This window comes from Lytechinus variegatus, chromosome 17 (genome assembly GCF_018143015.1).
Source record: "Lytechinus variegatus isolate NC3 chromosome 17, Lvar_3.0, whole genome shotgun sequence".
NCBI classification, from domain to species: Eukaryota; Metazoa; Echinodermata; class Echinoidea; order Temnopleuroida; family Toxopneustidae; genus Lytechinus; species Lytechinus variegatus.
Window position 1 is genome coordinate 12488172 of NC_054756.1, and position 20200 is coordinate 12508371.

The 20200-nt window shown below is 36.6% G+C and overlaps 1 protein-coding gene across 1 annotated transcript; it reads left to right on the top strand.

The window, feature by feature from the left end:
• The first annotated feature begins 1097 nt into the window (after positions 1–1097).
• LOC121431245 lies at positions 1098–15329 on the top strand. Its single transcript, XM_041628754.1, has 4 exons — positions 1098–1101; positions 2316–2963; positions 11299–11443; positions 12744–15329. Exons 1-4 carry the CDS (start codon positions 1098–1100, stop codon positions 13261–13263), a joined length of 1317 nt encoding a protein of 438 aa, XP_041484688.1. The 3' UTR covers positions 13264–15329.
• The last annotated feature ends 4871 nt before the right edge of the window (positions 15330–20200 follow it).

A 20200-nucleotide genomic window follows, 5' to 3' on the forward strand; every position in this document is an offset into this window, starting at 1 on the left:
CAACCCTTGCATCATTATGTTGTTAAAAGCTTATGAGGAAAAAAAATATATGAAATGCCACTTTCCTGGCATCTTCGAGAGAATGAAGAGGATATATGATTAAAACCTTCAATTAGAGGCAAAATGAGGGAAAGAGAAGTATGTTAACAATCTGGAAAACCCCTTCTTATGTTTCCCTATTTTCATACACTAAAAAATAGTTCCTACTAAGCCAGAAGCAATATTTTATATTTACACGAAACAGTTTGATCTTTAAAAATCACTTTATAGATTAATTGTAGGCCTATATCATCGACATACATGGACACCACATCTCACATTTTGCAAAGAGTTATTTGATGCTCGATATATTGAGACCTATATTGTTCTTACAGTGCTAAATAAAAGGCTCGAGCATATATTCATGAATATTTGATATTTGATGTTACGCTCCGTAACATTTCAATCTAATAAACGTGCACATAACGTTTTCGTTGCGTTCGTAAAAGATGCCAAACGTTCGTGGCACGTTCGATGTACGTTGTACTCGTAATGACAGAAATTGAATGTGCCGGAGTAAAATTTAGATTTTGATCATTAATTTTCAAACATTGATTGTATGCGTTTCTTTTTAAATTCATCCATTATTACACATAAATACGCTTAACATCTCTTTGAACCTTTTCTGACAAGTCTGGCCGTCGTTTGCACAAAATTGCGAAAGCAAATTCGCAACGGATAGCCAACGATGATTTGGCATATTCCCTCCGACTTCAGATTTCACAAAATGCTCTGATTATACACTTCACTGAGGTTGTAAAACATGTAAAAAGAAAAAAAAAGTCACACGGGCATGACAGACAACACTACTCTCCCAATCCATTCGTTTCCATGTCATTCTTACATGATAAAATAAAACGTATTTTACTTTCGTCCCCCTTCTACCATGTCTACTAGCTTTCATCGCGATTTAGGGTCCCATTTTTATGCTGCCTTACCAATTCTTCATAAACACTTTTTAATGGGAAATTCCTTTCCCAAACTTCCACTTTCCATTTTTCATTCCCAACCAGACTATATGATTTCCCAAGAGAAATAACAACAGACAGAATGATATCATGGGTATACAGAAGAGAAAAAAAACGTGATGAAAATAATATTTCTAAAATTGAAAAAGAAAGTTTGTGAAATCCGTCGGGTAAAAATGATATGTCACTTTTGATTAAACTCATTGACTGTATATTCGACTATACTCATACTAGTTCATATTATTTTGTACTCTTGCCGTATAAAATCATTTTAGATTAGAGACGGAATTGGGGAAGTGTTTGGGTGCAATCTAGTCAAAATTTGACCAGTTATTGTGCTTTGGTCGAATTTGTCATTGTTGCCAGAGATTTTATTTGTAGAATCGTACGTACCCTGACATTAAGTTGATTTTGGTGAATCTTTACGTTATTTTTAGTAAATTTATTTATTATTTATTTCATGAATTTTATTTCTTTCTTTATTTCTTTATTTATTTCATTCATTCATGGAGCTAATAGATCTATGATTCATTCATTCATTTATTTATTTATCTATCTATCTATCTATTTATTTATGTATTTATTTATTTATTCATTTATACATTTATTTTTTCGTCTATTATTATATTTTGGGAGGAGGGGGCGTAATGCCTATAGTGGATCTGTGAGAATAGGGGACACGTCTCCTTAACAAACTCACAAACTATTTGACAGACGACTTTAGCCCATTTTTTGCTGCCGGTTGCTATGGTAACAGGGTGATGATAGATCAACGCCTAAAGGGATATTTACACGTATTAGCGGTCATCGGTCAAGTTTAGTTTATTTGCGGGTGGTATGGAAGAAGCTATTTGTGGAGATCCGATCACATGAAAATTTAGCCGAACTTTCAGGATTGGGAAAAATTGGATGTTGACAGAAACAACTGGAAAGATTTGTTGCCGTACAGGTGATGCTGAATGAAGGCAGAAAAGAGTGTGGGTCTATGGTATTTAAAAGGATTTGGGGGCAATATCACTGTATGACTTCTGCTCTTGTTTGTTTGCAGAATTTAGTTCAGTTCGCTGAGGAGAGTTTAAGAATGGATCGACTGTTTAGTAGGAGAATATTTATAACTGATTAGTCTTAGGGTTTATTCTCTAGGATATTTAAATGATATTGCTTCAACAAGGCGATTCGCTCGTGCCTCAAAGTATGTAGTGTTTCGTTAAATTTGTCACTTTGCTGTATTGTCTAGATTTATCAATCATTTCCTAGCAACGTTTGTAACTTAATATTTATGATTTTTTTTTCATTTCATATCTACAGTGCTTTCATCACTGAGTCACGCACAACAGTCAGTCCCATTCGCAGACGGGGGAGGAGTGGACCTTAACACAGATGCCATCAGCACAGCAGACAGCGGAACGCAGCCAACATTATCCTTCACATCGATATCAACCGTTATCGTTACCGAGTTGTCCACAGTAACCCCACCCCCGCCACAAGAATCTCCCCCATTTTCAAACACGTCTGCGCCTTCGACATCGTCATCTGGTTCAACGTCCTCGCAACCCGATGTCGTCCACAAATTGAACATTTCAACGGAAGTGTCTGTCGCGGATTTATCAACGAATCAGCCGGGAAACGAATCCATCACTGAGCAGAAATTTAGTACTGATCTCCCAACGACCGAGCTCATGATTGACGAATCCAACTCAACGACGACACCCGCTACGTCCCTGTTAGGACAAGATTCAACGACGTTGCCATCTCTGCCATCGTTTTCAAACTCGTCAGATGGGATGGCGACTACTCAAACGACTTTATTGAATAGTATTGGTGTAACAGACAATGATACGATGTCGATGACGACGACTGCGGATGATTTAGTCACATACGAACTCGTCACTGAGCGCACCAACCCAATCTATGAAGACATGACCACGGCAGCGAGTGATGAGGGCATATTCACAGGTGAGCATATTCTAACGATTAGTTTTCTATGCACTATATATAGAAATGTCTACTTATGATATTCTTTCCGTCCATGTTTTCCTATTAAAATAGCAGATTATTTTACCGTTTTCATGCCCTCTTTTACTCAATTTGAAATCACATTTCCAAAGTTAAGTTACAAAACTGCACCAACAACATCCCTTCAGATCTGACATTACGTTAATTTCAGCACAGTGGTGGCGGCACTATCACATTGGCATTGTCTTTATTTCAACCCCTTAAACATGTTAAACCCTCAAATCTGTTCTTTTAATGTGTAAGTATAGGCCCCCCCCCCATTCGTTGATATTTTAAAACTTATTTACATCAGTCTGTCATCATGGTCACTCTTTATTTCTACATTATTTGATTATTGACTACATTAGATCAATTATGAAACTTTTGCAAGAACGTCATTAGAAAGGAAATTGATATAACTTGAACAATAGAGGGAGTGTTATAACGATATCGTTTGTAGTATTGATTTAACAAATTACGGGAAATTGGTATTTTGATTTTGATTTATTGTTTACTTCTGCAATTACATCATTCGTATATAATACATTTTCCATAACATAACAAACATAGTATATTGATAATTTTTTTGGCATGAATTGACCATGATATTAATTAAAATCAACACAATCATCCCACCATGTCATCGTATTCAAAATTGCCAAAAATGGAAATTGATTTATCAAATTGTAGACCAAAAGTTATTAATATTGATAATCGATTTCACGGGGCTATGTCAACGTTCACACTCAAATTGTTCATTATTTAACTCAATGAAATAAATAATGATTCAAATAAACTACCAATGTTAACACCATTCCCGTTTGCCAGGGTGGGGAGGGATGGGGAGGGGGTCCGTTCTCCAAATTAGCTTCGGGTGCCAACGATGTCATAACAAAGATTGAGGATAGCCAAGATGAAAGCAAATATATAATCAATGAAATACCTACCCGTCAACATCTGCCATCGAAGTTTATCTACTAGCGCGAGTGCTATCTGGCCATCTTCATATTTGTAGCGCCACTCACTTTTTTGTTTTCATCTGGGGACTGCTCCCTCCATCCTCTCTGGCTCTCTCCTTCCTCCTCTCTCCTTCTTTTTTTTCTTCTTCTTCTTAATCTTCGTTTTTCTTCTATTTTAACTTTTTTTTTCTTTTTCTTCTCCTCCTCCTCCTCCTCCTTCTTCTTCTTAATCTTCGTTTTCTTCTTCTTCTTTAACTTCTTTTTCTTCTCCTCCTTCTTCTTCTTTTTTTCTTCATCTTTTCTTCTTCTTCTTCTTCTTTTCCCCTTCTCATCCTCCTCATAGGTAGCACCCCTGGATGAGGCTGGTATGCTATAATGTTAAACTTTTACCAAATTACCTTCGTTTTTTTTTTTTTTTTTTTTTGGGGGGGGGGGCATTCATTATTTTCCACCCTAAACTATTTCTATAATACATGTATGTCGTGTATGTTATTATCTCGTCTTTCCAACCCACCCTCTAAAATCTAAATTGATCTAATTTCCCTTTTCCTTCCTATTGATTTTCCCATTTTCTACTTGATATTTTACTATTTCAAAATCGATCTTGACCGATTCCACTCATCTAATTTTCCCGATCAATATAATATACACACACACACCTTTCCATTGATTCGAACAGGATCCTTTCTCAGAACTCCATCCACCCTCGAAGCTCCATCACTTTTCATTGGGCAATCAATTCAACTTCCGCGCTCCCATTCCCTCGCCTGCCAAGGTGAAATTCAAATCGGTGGATGTACCGTTGACAATGTTGGTGAAGGGGGTATGCTCCGGGAATAATGACGTATGGAATCTCCGCTATGCCCCATGCGACAGCTGATCGGGACGCCAAAAATACACCAATGTATGAGTATGATAATGGCCATAGCAGACTTTACGCAAATGTGTATGTTAAGGATTTAGGGTGGTGACTGGTCAACCCGGGCTGGTCAATTTTATGGGGTGGGGACACAGCAAAAAAAAATTGACAAGCAAAAAAAAGAAAGAAAAAAGTTATCAACCACAACTATAGGGGGACACGCCCTCCCCCCCCTTCCGCCGCCTATGGTCACAAATTAAAAAAAATAAAAGATTCTAATGACTTTCTCAATCTTTGACGGATTTTCCTCAAACCTTCATAAATATTTTCAATAATTTTCTTCTGGTATTTTTACAACAAACTTTTCGTCAGGGTGAACTTCCAGTTCAAAACGTACATATTGACACAAACCGTACCTATACCTACGCTTACCAGTCCTACATCCAATCATAATGTATACCTGGCCCGAAACTTTGTCCGACCCTAATTCTATACTATGGACCGTGAATCTACCTTGGGACCGTCTCTTCAACACCTGCATTTACAACCCAACACCTCCATTGGGTAGGCACCCCATGAAGTATACTTCTGACAGTTATAGTTCCCGACCTATAAAGATTGTCCTTGACTTCAACTCATCTTGCTTTAGATTCCATCTTATCTCGACCTACCAATGAACTTGGTAATGGCCAGAAAAACGACTGCGAATCGATGTAATATGAAATGAATAATATGCACAAAAACTGAACAAAATTTAGTTATTAAGTTTATAATAAACAATGAGCCAAAATAAATGAATCAGTGAGTAAAATAATGCATCGATACCTATGCTATAAAATGAACATAAGCACTAATGAAGTTTCAGCATACGGTGAATTCTTGGGGGGAAATGTGAATCATAATCTTCTAATAATTGGGCACTATTAAGGGTATATATATACATGGAAAAACTTTGATTTGAGGAGAGAGCTTATTGCAGTGATAAACAGTGGGCCCTTTATCATGTTCATGTTCTCCTTCCCTAACTTCATGATTTCGATAAAACCAAGCAACACAAGTCTATCTACCATTCCATTCCTGATTTATTGCGCATTTTACGCGGGAAGGGCGTCTTGAGGGTGCATGCTATTAAAGCCGACTGTCACAAACCAATATTTTGCAGCGATGATGAATTGCCCAAGCTGAGCAATGTGAAATGGGGGTGGGGTGTGTCGTTGGATGTTGTGTGAGAGTCGGGGGCCTATTTCATGGCATGGTAGCGTCAAAACTCCAACTGGACTCGTCTTGGTAATCGTGTCACTTTTTCGAAATGATTTAAATAATTTTAATGGCACAATATTTAGTTCAACGTAATTTACATTATCTATTGATAAATAATTCACTATTATTTTGTCAGCTAACTGCTCTCACCGTGCCACCACCAAAATAAAGCCCACTCTGGTGCATTGATTGTAATTCGGGTAATGCATTACACCTAACTGACGGGACTGTTGTAACAACACCATCAGATCATTTTCAATAACAGTCATCTTCGATTTCAGTCGTCAAAATATCATCTTTATAGGGATGGTAAGGAAATAGTTTGCGTATGGAATGCCAAGAGGTCAGTCTTTGAACCAGACAAGAGAAATGAAAAGCGATTTTAACTTCCATCTCACTGCATAGGGGTCCTTAAAGGTTAGGTCAACCCCCAGATAAAAGTTGATTGGAATAACAAGAGAAAAATCAAAGAAGCATAACACTGAAAATTTCATCAAAATCGGATGTAAAATAGGAAAGTTATGACATTTTAAAGTTTCGCTTCATTTCACAAAACAGTTATATGCACATCTCGGTCGGTATGCATAATGGGGGAACTGATGACATCATTCACTCACTATTTCTTTTGTATTTTATTATATGAAATATGAAATATTTTGATTTTCTCGTCATTGTCATGTGAAATGAAATTTCATTTCTCCCTGAACACGGGGAATTCCATTATTCTAACCATGCTAACATTTTGTGCTACAGACAAGGAGGTCCTAATCATCAAATGCGTAAAAATTGAAATATTGTGTAATTCAAACAATAAAAAATAAAAGAAATAGTTAGTGAGTGACATCATCGACTCTCTCATTTGGATGTAACTGGCTCGTTCATATAACTACTTTGTTAAAAATAAGCGAAATTTTGAAATGTCATAACTTATTTTACATCCGATTTGGATGAAATTTTCAGCATTGTGCCTGTCTGATTTTTCTGTATTGATTCAAATCAACATTTTTCTGACCTTTAAAGTTCAAGTCTACCCAGATAAAAGTTGATTGAAATAAAAAGAGAAAAAATCAAAGAAGCATAACACTGAAAATTTCATCAAAATCGGATGTAAAATAAGAAAGTTATGACATTTTAAAGTTTCCCTTTTTTCAAAAAATCAGTAATGCACAACTCGGTGATATGCAAATGAGAGAGTTGATGAAGTCCCTTACTATTTTTTAATTCTTTGAAATGTACAATATTTCAATTTTGACAGATTTGACGATAAGGGCCCTCTTGTTTCAACCACAAAAAACAATGACAATTACAGTTGTTCAGGGGGAATCGGGGCAGAATCAAACTTCGTTTCACATGACAATGAGGAGAAAATTAGAATATTTCGTGTTCCATGAAATACAAAAGAAATAGTGAGTGGACGATGTCATCAGTTACCTCTTTTGCATACCGACCAGGATTTTAATGCAACTGTTTCGTGAAAGCAAAATTTCAAAATGTCATAACTTTTTTATTTTACATCCTATTTTGATGAAATTTTCAGTTTTATGCTTGCTTGATTATTTGTATGTTTTTACCATTTTTTTGTTGGTGGGGACTTGCCCTTTAATAAATAAAATGCCTTTGGACTATGATTGTCAGGATTGTGTGATATCTTCTTGATCCGTTCATTAGACCATTGCTTCACCTTCCTTGTGGACTACTGACATATCAACATGCCCTTTCAATTCAAGTACAATATTCTTTATACACACGTTCCACATCAGTGAATCCGTTCCTCAATTTCGTTGTTTTTGATGGGGGGGGGGGGTACTTGTTGGGTGAATTTTTTTTAATGAGAAAAGCAAAGTAAAAAACCGAAATGGAGTAATCCTCAGCAGAAAACTCATTGTTCATTCAAAAAGTCAATCTTGCTTTGTGGGTCCCTTCGCTAAATTTCTTCCTATCTTATACCTAAGTGTTTCTCCTTTTTGGAGGGAGGGGGGGGGGGTTAAAACCAACATTGCGTTAGCAATTTTGGAGCTTCCTCAAAGGAAATGACTTCAGTGTTAATTTTAATTTAATATCAAGCCCATCCCGCCATTTTACACGGCGAAATAAATTATTATGCCCAAATGTTTGTTACTTTTATTGTTATTTTAATCGTTATGCAAGAAACAAGACAGAACAAGCAGGTGTCTTTAAGTGTCAAAGTACATGTACCTCGCTAATTATACTTTGGGATCTGTTCCAAAACGTAGCCTTACAGGTCCTGCACTTTCCAAAAAAAATCTTTATGTATAGTTCAGTCTGTTATAATCAAATATTATAATGAACCACAAGGTTTCAGCTTTGTATAATTTCAAGGGTAAATGTCACTATAAAGGTAACTAAACGCTGACGTTATTATCGCACGACTTCGTTTGATAATTTGTAGTATTAGGCCTATAGGTGTAAGTTATATTTATATGTTTGTGTGGCTGATGTCAAGACTAACCTTGGTACGTTAATTTGGAAGGTGAACTTGACAAGCGGGGTCAGGGGTCATATAAATACTGTCAAGTGCAGTAAGGTCGCGTGGAAAAATAGATCGGTTTCATTTTAAAGGGATGACGAGTCTGTGACTCTCGAGTATCATTACAAGTAATGATCACTATAAGTTACCATGGTTTCCATGGACGTACATCGCGGTCCATGTCATAATAATGAAATACTATTGCAGGTATAACATGTATAAGATCGAATACTAATTTAGGACCCTATAACCTAAAACTAGCGATCAGTTAACGATATATTTACCTTTTTTATTTACGGGATCATTTTCTAGCTATATGTATTTCAAATTGATAGAATTATCATGAAGTTCATTCGAACGTATGGAGTTATTAATCGGGTATTGTAAGTTAAAATATTAAATATTAAGTAATTCTGTAATTCACATAAGTCTATTTTCTTTGTTTCTATTATATGTATTTTGTTTCCTTTATTGAAAAGCGCGTAAAGAAACTTTCAGTTTATTATGCGCTATATAAGAGAGTATTATTATTATTATTATTATTAGTAGTAGTAGTAAATATTTTTTTGGTAATACAGATTACAAGGGGGAATGAAAATTTCTAGGATCCCTTTTTAAGGATTAAAATAGATAAAGGCAAACTATGAACTTTAGCATGTTTAAAGCGAATAAGGGCAATTCCTTAAAATACGTACGTCCGGCCTTCTACATGTGGGACCTTCATGAAGTTTTCTGTCTCTGATTTCTTGTTCTTTTGTAATGTTCCCAAAAGACCATGACCTGTTAGTTTATGAAGTGAAGTGAAACTTTAGAAAAATGGTGGTCAGACGTACATAAAGGTTTAATATTTTATGAAACTGCCCATAATATTCCTATATAGGCTCTAACATTCACACCTCCTTATTCTTCGTGATTTTTAAGTTAAGGTGGTAAATAAAGTTTGATTAATTACTCGGAAGCGCATGGTCCAATTCCAAGTTAATCCCTGCTTGTCATGAATGTGATATCAGAATGCAGAGGGATATAGCTTGGTATTTATTCGTTTCTTTATGTGTAATTACAATATTGGTTAATTCTCAGTAAGAAATATGCTGTACCCAATTTTCTATGCCGTATTTTAAAACAGATTGCAGTCATAGTTCCGTGATCGGTTAAATAATTCAATAACATGCATTACATGGTGGTAATTAAATGTATAGGCCTAAGCCAGTTCGTAGATCCACTCTGCGCATGATCAGAGAAAGGTCATTGGTACTAAAAGCGACATGGTGGTTTGAAATCTAATGAGATAAGTACAAACTTTGATGTCTTGATTATTCATACATTCTTTTGAATTGTGCTTTTCATTTACATCCACAAAAAACAACAACAATGCGTCCACGAACGACTGGTATTTCACAGTTTGCCAAGTATACATTGCAGGGGCGGATCCAGCTTTCGCCAATAGGGGGGGGGGGCGAAAAATATTCTGATCAACATTTTTCTCGATTGGCTGCTACAATCTGTTTTTTTTTTTTGGTTTTTCAGGGGGTAGTCCTAACTAAAGTCTGAAGTTTTATTAAAGTATATGTTAGTTTTTATTGCTATAAACAATATAAGGTATCTCATGTGGTGTTAATATATAATGCGAGCGCGAAGCGCGAGCTAAAAATCTTTGATATTTTATGTCCTTAGAACTGAAGATTCAGAGCAGTTTTTATAATCATGAACAAAGATAAGCATCCGACTAAACAATGCGAGCGCGAAGCGCGAGACGAAATTTTGTCATATAGTAACGTGAAAAGTGACTCAATTATGACTGTATTTATTGATTAATGAAGAGGATACAAGTATCACCAATTGAATAATGAGAGTGCGAAGGTTTCTCACAAATCAAACAATGCGAGCGCGCAGCGCGAGCTGAACATTTTGATACACATTAACAATTTGTGTAAATCAAACAAAATAATGAAAGCTTGATGTGCGAGCTAAAAAATTGTGTGCAAATTGATATCAGAACTGGATATATTGTATATATATTGGTTATATATTAATGTCATTTAACCCTCTTGAATGGGATTCATTACACAGGCAATGCGAGCGCGAAGCGCGAGCGAAAATTTTCATATAAAGTCTATTTTCCAATTCCTCCCCTCACCTTTTTTTATATCCTTTCGGGGTCGGGCCGGTCGTTACGTGGCTGTAAATTACACATCATGGGTAAAATACCTCTTTCTTACTTTTCTTTCTGTTCTTCGTAGTTTCTCTCAAGGTAAAGAGTACACTTTTTCTGCAGGTTGTCATAAAATAGGGGGGGGGGGCCGGGGCCGGCTCGGCCCCCTCCTGGATCCGCGCCTGCATTGTACAGTGTGATCATGCATTCAAAGTAGAAATGCAACAAATACCTTCATAGAGTGTTCATTGATGTGCAATCTAGCCAACAGGGTAGTTTTTCATGAAAGGACTTGTCGGACGTTTTATCCGGCAAGTCCCATTTATCCGACAGTTACCATAGGAACAGTGTTTCACAGCCAATCCGAATCGAGGAATGATGTCAGATCTGACAACTTGTCGGACAAAAATGTTGATGAAACGGTCCCCAGGTCTATTCATTTTTTTTTCATTCTATGTAAGGCATGCTTACGTATTATCTTGCTTTGAAATTTGCCTATCATAATGAAAGAAATGAAAGGTAATTTGACCAAAATTTTCCATAAAGTAACTTCGAACTGGTCTATTCTATTTTTTCAGAATCTTTCCTTCGCCTTCTAATCATCGCCGGTGCAACAGCGGGTTCGTGTCTCGTTCTCCTCATCGTAGTCTTCATTATTGTCGCCTGTTGCCATAGACGACGACAACGGAAAAAGAATTCAAGATACTACGAATTCAAAAAGAAGTATGTCATGTGTATTTATAACATTTCACTTCTGTTCATTATCCACCCTTCCTTCTGCTGCACTGGCGTACCTAGGATTTTCCAAAAGGGGAAATTTTGGAGGATAATTCGTCCGCGAAAAAAAATTAGCAAGCAAAAAAAGGTGCTAAACCAAAAATCAAGGATTTCTTACCAGAAAAAAATTTGACAAGCTTCCCCCCCAAAAAAAAAACCATGGGCTTCAGGTTCAAAAGAGGGGGTACACGTCTGTTTTCATTGCATTTTTACATTACATATCATTAATTTGGCTTCTCAAAGGGGGGGGGGGCACGTCCCCTTGATCAGTTGTGACTCGTCAGGGAGGGGGGGGGGCAGTCCCCCCCCCCATTAGGTACGCTAGTGTTCTGCTGTGTAGGCTCCTACTTCTTGGCATTTTCGCACAATATTTTCATTTGATGTTTTTTAGTGTTTACCACTCGTGGGATGGGACGCCATATCAGCTTATTTTGTCTTTTGTTGGCAGGTAGAGGGTATTATTAAAGGACAAGTCCACCCCAACAAAAACTTGATTTGAATAAAAAGAGAAAAATTCAACAAGCATAACACTGAAAATTTCATCAAAATCGGATGTAAAATAAGAAATTTATGGCATTTTAAAGTTTCGCTTATTTTCAACAAAATAGTTATATTAACGAGCCAGTTACATCCAAATGAGAGAGTTGATGACATCACTCACTCACTATTTCTTTTGTATTTTATTATATGAAATATGAAATATTTTTATTTTTCGTCATTGTCATGTGAAATGAAGTTTCATTCCTCCCTGAACACGTGGAATTCCATTATTTTAACATTTTGTGCTTCAGGCAAGGAGGTTCTAATCGTCAAATTCGTTAAAATTGAGATATTGTATAATTCAAACGATAAAAAACAAAAAATAATAGTGAGTGACATCATCGACTGTCTCATTTGAGTGTAACTGACTCGTTCATATAACTATTTTGTTTAAAATAAGCGAAACTTTGAAATGTCTTAACTTTCTTATTTTACATCCGATTTTGATGAAATTTTCAGCATTGTGCTTGTCTGATTTTTCTCTATTGATTCAAATCAAAATTTTTCTGAGATAGACTTAACCTTTAATGACATCACTTTGGAAGAAAACTTTCTGATGTTGAATATGAATACATAATAGTATATTCAACCTCTGCTCTGAATTTGTGAGAGATATTCATGATCCATCATGATTATGTAAAAAAAATGAAATAGGACTATTAATTTCGATCTTTTGGTTTCTCATTTCTTCATGTATTGTGCGCAGAGACTTCAGTTCGAAATATGAAAAAGTGGAGCAGAAGAACTCGCTAGCCCGCCGAGATCATGCAGACGGTAACACACCCATAGGCGGAGGCTGGGTTTTCAATTCGAGCGGTTACCATGGTGAATACGAAGACGAGACCGCCCAAAACGTCGCATTGCGCTCCATCTCACCGCTAGCGGTCGCTACACCACTTCTCAAAGTTTCCCCAGTTGAGGACCAAAATGGGATTCCCGACTCCGGCCATGGCGGGTCCATCACGGCGGAGGATTCGGCGCTCGGGCTCTCACCCAGCCTCGAGGAAGATATAGAGCTCGAGTTGAGTCCTCTTTACAAAGCCCTGGGTCATGCTGGGACATCGATTGGCACCGGAAGTGAGGTCAGGGATCACAGTTATATCGGAGGCGATTCGGACACCATTAGCGAAGGCAACGAACCTGTTGATGATGCTCCGATCCGAGATGTTCTTTTTAATTCATTTGGTGCCAACAGAGCGGCCAGTGAGGACGCTGTTGAACTTTGAACCTGCAATCATATTTTCTATATAAATATTATATTTTTCATTTATATTGAATGCATTCTTATCCAATTTGAACACGTTTCATTGGAACAAACTTGAGAATGAATGGTGCGATAAAGCAGGGTGAAGTACTTTGTATAAAAGAACAAAGAAACTTTATATTTTTATTACAATACTTTGTCTTCCAAAGAGGTCCCCACTTGTTCTTCAGTGTCTTACACGAATTAAGGTTCCAGCTTAATTTTTTGAGAGATAAGTGCCTTATTTGCGATATTTGGACATAATTTTGTAAGGAAGGATCAAGTACATATTGAAAGAGGAATATGCCGAAATGTCATCAAATGAGCACGAGGTCCTTGATGAAGTCTGAAGATCGAGGAATGACCTTTTCATTCGAAGTTTCGACTAAATCACTTCAGGATGTGTATTGGAACTGTTGTACAAGGTTTGGCTGATATACAAGATGCACGCGAATGAGTCAACCCCGTATAAGCTTCTGACAACATTAACAAAGGAGAGGCAATTCAATTTTATTTTTTTAGTATTTATTTTAATTTGGAAGACTATATGCATTCATGTACGCGATGATTCGAGAATCAAAGTAACATGGTATTGAATGCTACTAGGTTTAGAAAAAAATGTAACTTTTGTCATTATAATCAGCAATCTCGGGTCTGAGTCCCGTTTCAAAAGGACTTCTTAATGCCCAATTATTTATATAACAAGTTCACTATCAGCCAGTCAAATCGAATGTTTTTGAGTAGGTTTAAACTGTTTATTGCAATGTTTTAATTGTACTCAGTATGAAACAGACCCCAGGGGTATCTGGGGGAGGGGTAAGTAGGATTGGTCGGGTTCCCACTCCCCATGATTTTTTCTCTTTTTTTTCTTCAAATGGTTGAACACACAAAAATGAGAGAGATGAAAAAGGAGAAAAACGCTCGAAATCAACAATGGAATGCAGTATTTGAAAGACACGGCTGGGTCGTGAAAGTGTAATGATGCCACCTTATACTTGGGTCGTCATGTCTACACCCCTGTCCCTCACCAAAATACCTCAGTATACCTGTGTCTATCAGCTAATCAATATGGATATGGCCAAAGCACATTAAAGTGTCTTATAATGACAAGTGTTTACCCTTCTCATTTTTTAAAATTCAATATCGTGTGAAAGGTGAGCATTTTATTTGGGATAGACTTCCTCATGAGTGACTTTCATTGGGTTTTTTTTATCCAGTATTGTTCGTGCATGACGCTGGATGACTCGCATCAGTCGCCTTGGTAATTGTCATGTAAATCGTCATAATTGAATTCATTTGTAGCGCCATCTTCTGTTCATGTGAGGACAGGAGTTCTGCACTCAAATTTTACGCAACATGAATGTGTTATAGATTTCGATACAGATAATATGCATATTTTATTACCCAGTTCAATTGCAGCTAGGATAGACAATGTCAAGTAAAAGGAGTAAGTCGTGATCTGCATCGCGACTTATTTTCGTTTCTTCATGTTCTTGCGCACAAACGCTGGCATGTGGCCTTTGTGAACGCGCGTTTACCCCCCCCCCCCCCTCCCCATCTAAACAAACGATACAATGCTTTTCATGAATCTAACATTAGTTATTTAAACAGTTTAAATGAGAGTTTAATATCTTTGAGCACAAAGTTTGATTTTAATATTTGATTCTCAATAAATTAAACTTGGTTGTTTAATCTGTTAACAAACTAGTGTGAAACTCATCTAAAACAGCATTGCCAGCGGATACATGTACTTTCATGACTGTGTGACTACTATATTTTATATGATTCGTCGGACATTGTATTCGATAGTTATCATAGTATTACACTCAAATAGCTGATGCCTCTCAGCCAATCAAAACCAAGGAAAGTTGTCAGATGACAAATGTTGATGAAACGCTCCTCTAGCGTCACTTTTTTTTTACATGTCGTAAAGGTTGTTTTATGGGCAGTGTTACATGGAGGTAGGTGCAGTCGCGCCCTCTATAGTTTTCAATAGTGAGGTAGAAATGAACAAAAAATGGGGGAAAGGAAAGAAATTCTCCAAAGGAGGAAAACAAGTATAAGAGAGTGAGAGAGAGGTCTCGGGTATGGGTCATGTGACTTAATACACTGCAAAAACTCCGGTGTTGATTTAACACCGGCCCGGAATCTATATGTGTCCACACCAGACTGAAGTATTGAAACAACACCAGTTTGGAATCAAACCGATGCTGTTTTGATACTAATTGGTTTTGTATAATAACCTAGCTGGTGTTAGACCAAAATGAATCTGGTGTTGTTGAACACTTCTCTGCATGGTGTAGACATAAATAGATTCCGGCTGATGTTGAATCAACACCAGAGTTTTTGCAATGTATAATTACCCATTTTATGCAATTGAAGCAAACGACCTCACTTCTTAGGTATTAGAAGAAAACAACAAGCTTGTTGCCATCCCCATTTTATATCCAGAGCCCCATGACAAAGGTCAGCGATTGATCGTTAATTTTAAAGAACAATTCTGATTGATTCATTTTCAGTCTACTTAACAAAATGCGCATGCAACGACCGTTTTGATTGGTCATTTCATTTAGCGATTAATCGCTAACTTTTGTGTTACGGCGCCCAGGGGTAGTATTCTGAGGTCATTTTATCTTTAAAATATTTTATTTTATCTCTTAAAATGAAATTGTTATTCTGAGATGACATTTTATCTCTCAGATAAAATTTACAATGTTATCTTGCGTATAAATTTTATCTTTCGTAACTTTTAATGATACGCAACAAAACAGTGCCTGCGTAGACAAAGGCATCGCGTATCTGGGTATTGCAACGCAGATGATGTGCTTGCGCCCAAGATAGTTTGAAGAAAAAATAAAATAAACTTAAAAGAGGGTAGGGGCTATTTTATCTCCGCGTTGTTGATTTCACCAATATTTCTAGGTGAATTAACCCCAAATGTTGACATGAAAATGAAGAAAAATTATATATTTATTAAGAATAACACCTTAACGTTATTCCTGTACAATAAGAAATTATTTCATAAGACTTGTCTTTACTAATATTGTCTTTGAAATGATGCTTGAAAAGATGCGATACAGACCTCGAAAAAAGATGAGAGCATTGTCCTTTTTGTTAAAAAGAAATCTCTGTAAAGACGCGCGAGCGTATAGTGCAGGCGTATTTGAAGTTAAAAATTAACGCAATCTCACTCCTTTGCCACACCTCCTTGTGGAATGGATTTCCATTGGTTGACTGACACGAAAGAGCTATAAAAGCGCGTTTCTAATTGGATATTGATTAAAAAGTAGGTGTGTCTTACAGAGATAAAATGAAGATAAAATGGTTCTCAGAATACCAATTTGGAGAGATTTTAAGGGCATTTTATCTCACTGATTTTAACGGAGATAAAATATTTTATTTTATCTGAGATAAAATGGATCTCAGAATACCACCCCAGATGATTATTTGATTTGTAGGAAATATCACATTTTCAAATGTAGTAATGAAATTATTTTCTATACCTACGTGTTCTAATAAAAGATTATTCCAATAAACAATTGCTCTGGTTTTCACAATACCCCCACCCTATGTGACATGGAAATCTGTTTTGATATTGTCAGTGTTAAGGTAATGCTCAACTGATGCCGAAATCGCCATAATTACACAGTTTGATGAGAGTTGAGCAGGAAAGTAAGCGGGGGAGAGAGTAAGGGGGGGGGGGGGTGTATAAAGATAGTGGCGAGAATACAATAGTTATCATAAGTCTTTGATGCATAATTATCAACCCTCAAGGACCTTGCGATCCTCATTATCTAACCTCTTACAAATTCCAGTTGCTTACTGAGAAATCATGCGGGGAACGGGCGTTTGCTCATGCAGGGCATATATAACCTGTGGAATTTATTTCCGCAGAGTTTGAAAACCCAGACTTCAGCGACCACTTTCAAGGGCAACCTGAAAACATACCTGTTTAAGGGTGCTTTTTGATAGACATTGACTTATTGTTCAGACATGTCTTATAATTATGTAAATAGCTTTCGTTTTTGAAGCACCTTGAACATCTAATCAGTATGGAAAGTGCACTATATACACATCTCATGTATTATTATTATTATTATTATCATTTAATGGAAGGAAGACATTGGCGGTGGAAGCCAAAAAAAATAGGGAGGGGGGTCTACCTGAAATTTTGTGATGGACACATGTAAAAAAAAATTGACAAGCAAAAAAAAAAGGTTATCGGCTAAATATTTAGGGGGGACCGCGTCCCCCCCCCCCGCTTCCGCCGCCTATGAAGGAAGAGAACAGAAAGGGTGGAGTGGAAGGGGGGGGGGGGTTAGGGGGCAGATACAAAAAATTTGAAAAGAGGGAAAATAAACAAGAGGAGAGTGTTATAAGTAATACCTCAGTCGCAATTGCTCTACCATGTCTACGGCGGCCGTACGGTGAGTCAAAAACAGTAGTTTCAACATTTTTTTTTGTAACTTTGGTTGGACTAAAATGAATGAAATAACTGTTTTCGACTCGCTGTACAGCCGCCATAGAGGTATCACGGTTATTCTTCCCCAAAAGGTTTTATTATGTTTTTCCAACCGACCGGCAGTGACTGCCATAGTCAAAGAACAGGAACCGGTTGAACCGTGGATTCAAGTTCTACTTTTCATGCCTTTGTGATTCCTATTTTTCTCCCGAAGGAGGCCCACTGACAGAGGGCATTGGAACAAATTATCAATGGCGATAATTAAATAAATGGGAGCAAACGTCATACAATGTCGGGTTGAACATTGAACTTTTCAGTTTTCATTTCGAATTTGATTGCACTGTGGGAGTTTGCCAATGTCGCTGTTCAGTTGGAATCCAACAAAAATAGGTGCATTTGGATCGAAAGGCTAGAGATCAAATAGAAAAAAAAGGCCGTGACCAAATTGAAATATTATAAATGTAAGATGATAGATATCCACCACCATAACTGCACTTTAGTTGTGGTATTGCTCATCTTTTAGATATTTAAAGTATGTTGTTTTGTCAAATTTGTCCCCACTCTATAACATGTCTAACATTGTTTACTTTCGAATTCCACATTTTTCAACTAAAAAAAACTCGAATGTCATCAACATCTAACCAGGTTATGATGCACGTGGGAATCTGGCTTTCCTTCCATTCATGTGTCCCAGAAATGAGGGAGAGAGAGAGGGGGGGGGGGGAGGGGGAGGAGGGGGTCTAGTGGGTTTCGATTGTCATTGTGAATATTCTGTCAATGCTCCTCTCTCCATTGTGTTTTTCTAGGTTTTGTTATAATGTGGATATACCTAAACTGGTTTGAAACACATCGGACATATTCGACCGGGAACTTTTACCAGGGCACTGTAAAAAAAAACTTATCATAAAAAAGTCAACAAAATGTCCAACTACGACACTCCTTCAAGTTCAAGTTTATTCATTAAAAACCAAAACATCACATCATAATCAAAATTGATATACATACAACGTAAATGAGGACTATAGCATCGACGAATCGGTTTTACGACCCCTTTAAAAGCAAAGCGAGTGGGGCCCTGGAATACTTATGATTATTAACATAAAACATAGGTTATACTAATCTACAAGATACAAAAGGAGAGAGAGAAAAAAATCATATTAAAATCATATTCGACAAGCTTCCTAGGTTGATTTGGTAGCTTTATGTTATCAATATCTTCAATTTATTTGTTTGCAAATAGTATGAGTATTACAATGCCACACTCCTTATTTTAATATTGTTCATGCATAGCAATGTAGGATTTTTTTTCATTTGCATGATTATGAATGCAAAGAAGCAGTGATCAAATTATAATGCCCTGATCTTTCGGATGGTGACGTTAAAGGTCGGTCCCAGACGTAAATAATCATACCTGATTGATAACACGTCTGTCAAAAACTCAACACACACACACATCCATCCATTCATTCATGAATTCATATCAACGTATTATCTGGGATTCCCCCTTGAGTCAAACATGTTGTTTAACAAAAGATTGTAAATGCCTACAAAGTAATTTTCTCACGGAACTTCTCCTTCAAGTGCGTCTTTCTTACTACTAAAACAGGAAAAATCAACAAATATGTTTTTTTTATAAATATAAAAAAATCCAGGTAGAGTAAGTATTTCTTTTTCATTTTGACAAGATAACGAGGAAGTATCATCAATTTTCATTCAGATCCAGCTGTGCAAAACATGGCATGCATTTGAAACAAAGGGGAGTTGTTAGTATATGGTGAAGGAAATGAAACCAATTTCCATCTCTACTGACCATATTTTTACTGAAATTTAGACTGCATGCGCGGGTAATATAGCCCAAACACAGCCCTATGGTGATAGTACTGTCTATATACCATCAACGATCTGTTGGACTCAGATTTCGTAATTTTCTGGTTAGAAATAAAACATTTATGTCAATTTCGTCGGAAGGCAAGGATAATATAAAGTATTTAAAGATAAATAAAATTTGAATTTTAATGTGAAATAAATAAAATGAAAATTAGATATAGGTCGCCTAGATTTCGTTGTTCTCAAAGCAAACATTAGCAAACAGTATAATTTTTTTATTGATTTTTTTGTGTGCAATTTGAGACAAAGGTCGACAACTTACTGTATGACATATGATTGTATTTAAAAAGGAAAACGTTTTGAAAATTATGGATAAAGACTAAATTTAGATATATTAATTCAATTTCGTTTTGCAATTGTTCACCCAACAAATCAATAATCAGTAACATACAAATCAATGATCGATTGAATGAGAGCTTGGATATGAGCAAGTCATCGTTAATCAACAGTAAACACAAACAATGAATGGTCTTTGGAATGCCTTAAATACATAAAAGAAATACAGCAATACTCGCCAGCAAAAATTAAAGCAAAACTTGAAGAAAAATTATCCGGCCCCTCGCCAACGGTA

Bases quoted from the DNA above. Each gene is read 5' to 3' on its own strand.
- LOC121431245 (XM_041628754.1), top strand. The intron at 2,964-11,298 runs GTGAGCATATTC...CTATTTTTTCAG, and splicing joins TGATGAGGGCATATTCACAG to AATCTTTCCTTCGCCTTCTA. The intron at 11,444-12,743 runs GTATGTCATGTG...TATTGTGCGCAG, and splicing joins TACTACGAATTCAAAAAGAA to AGACTTCAGTTCGAAATATG.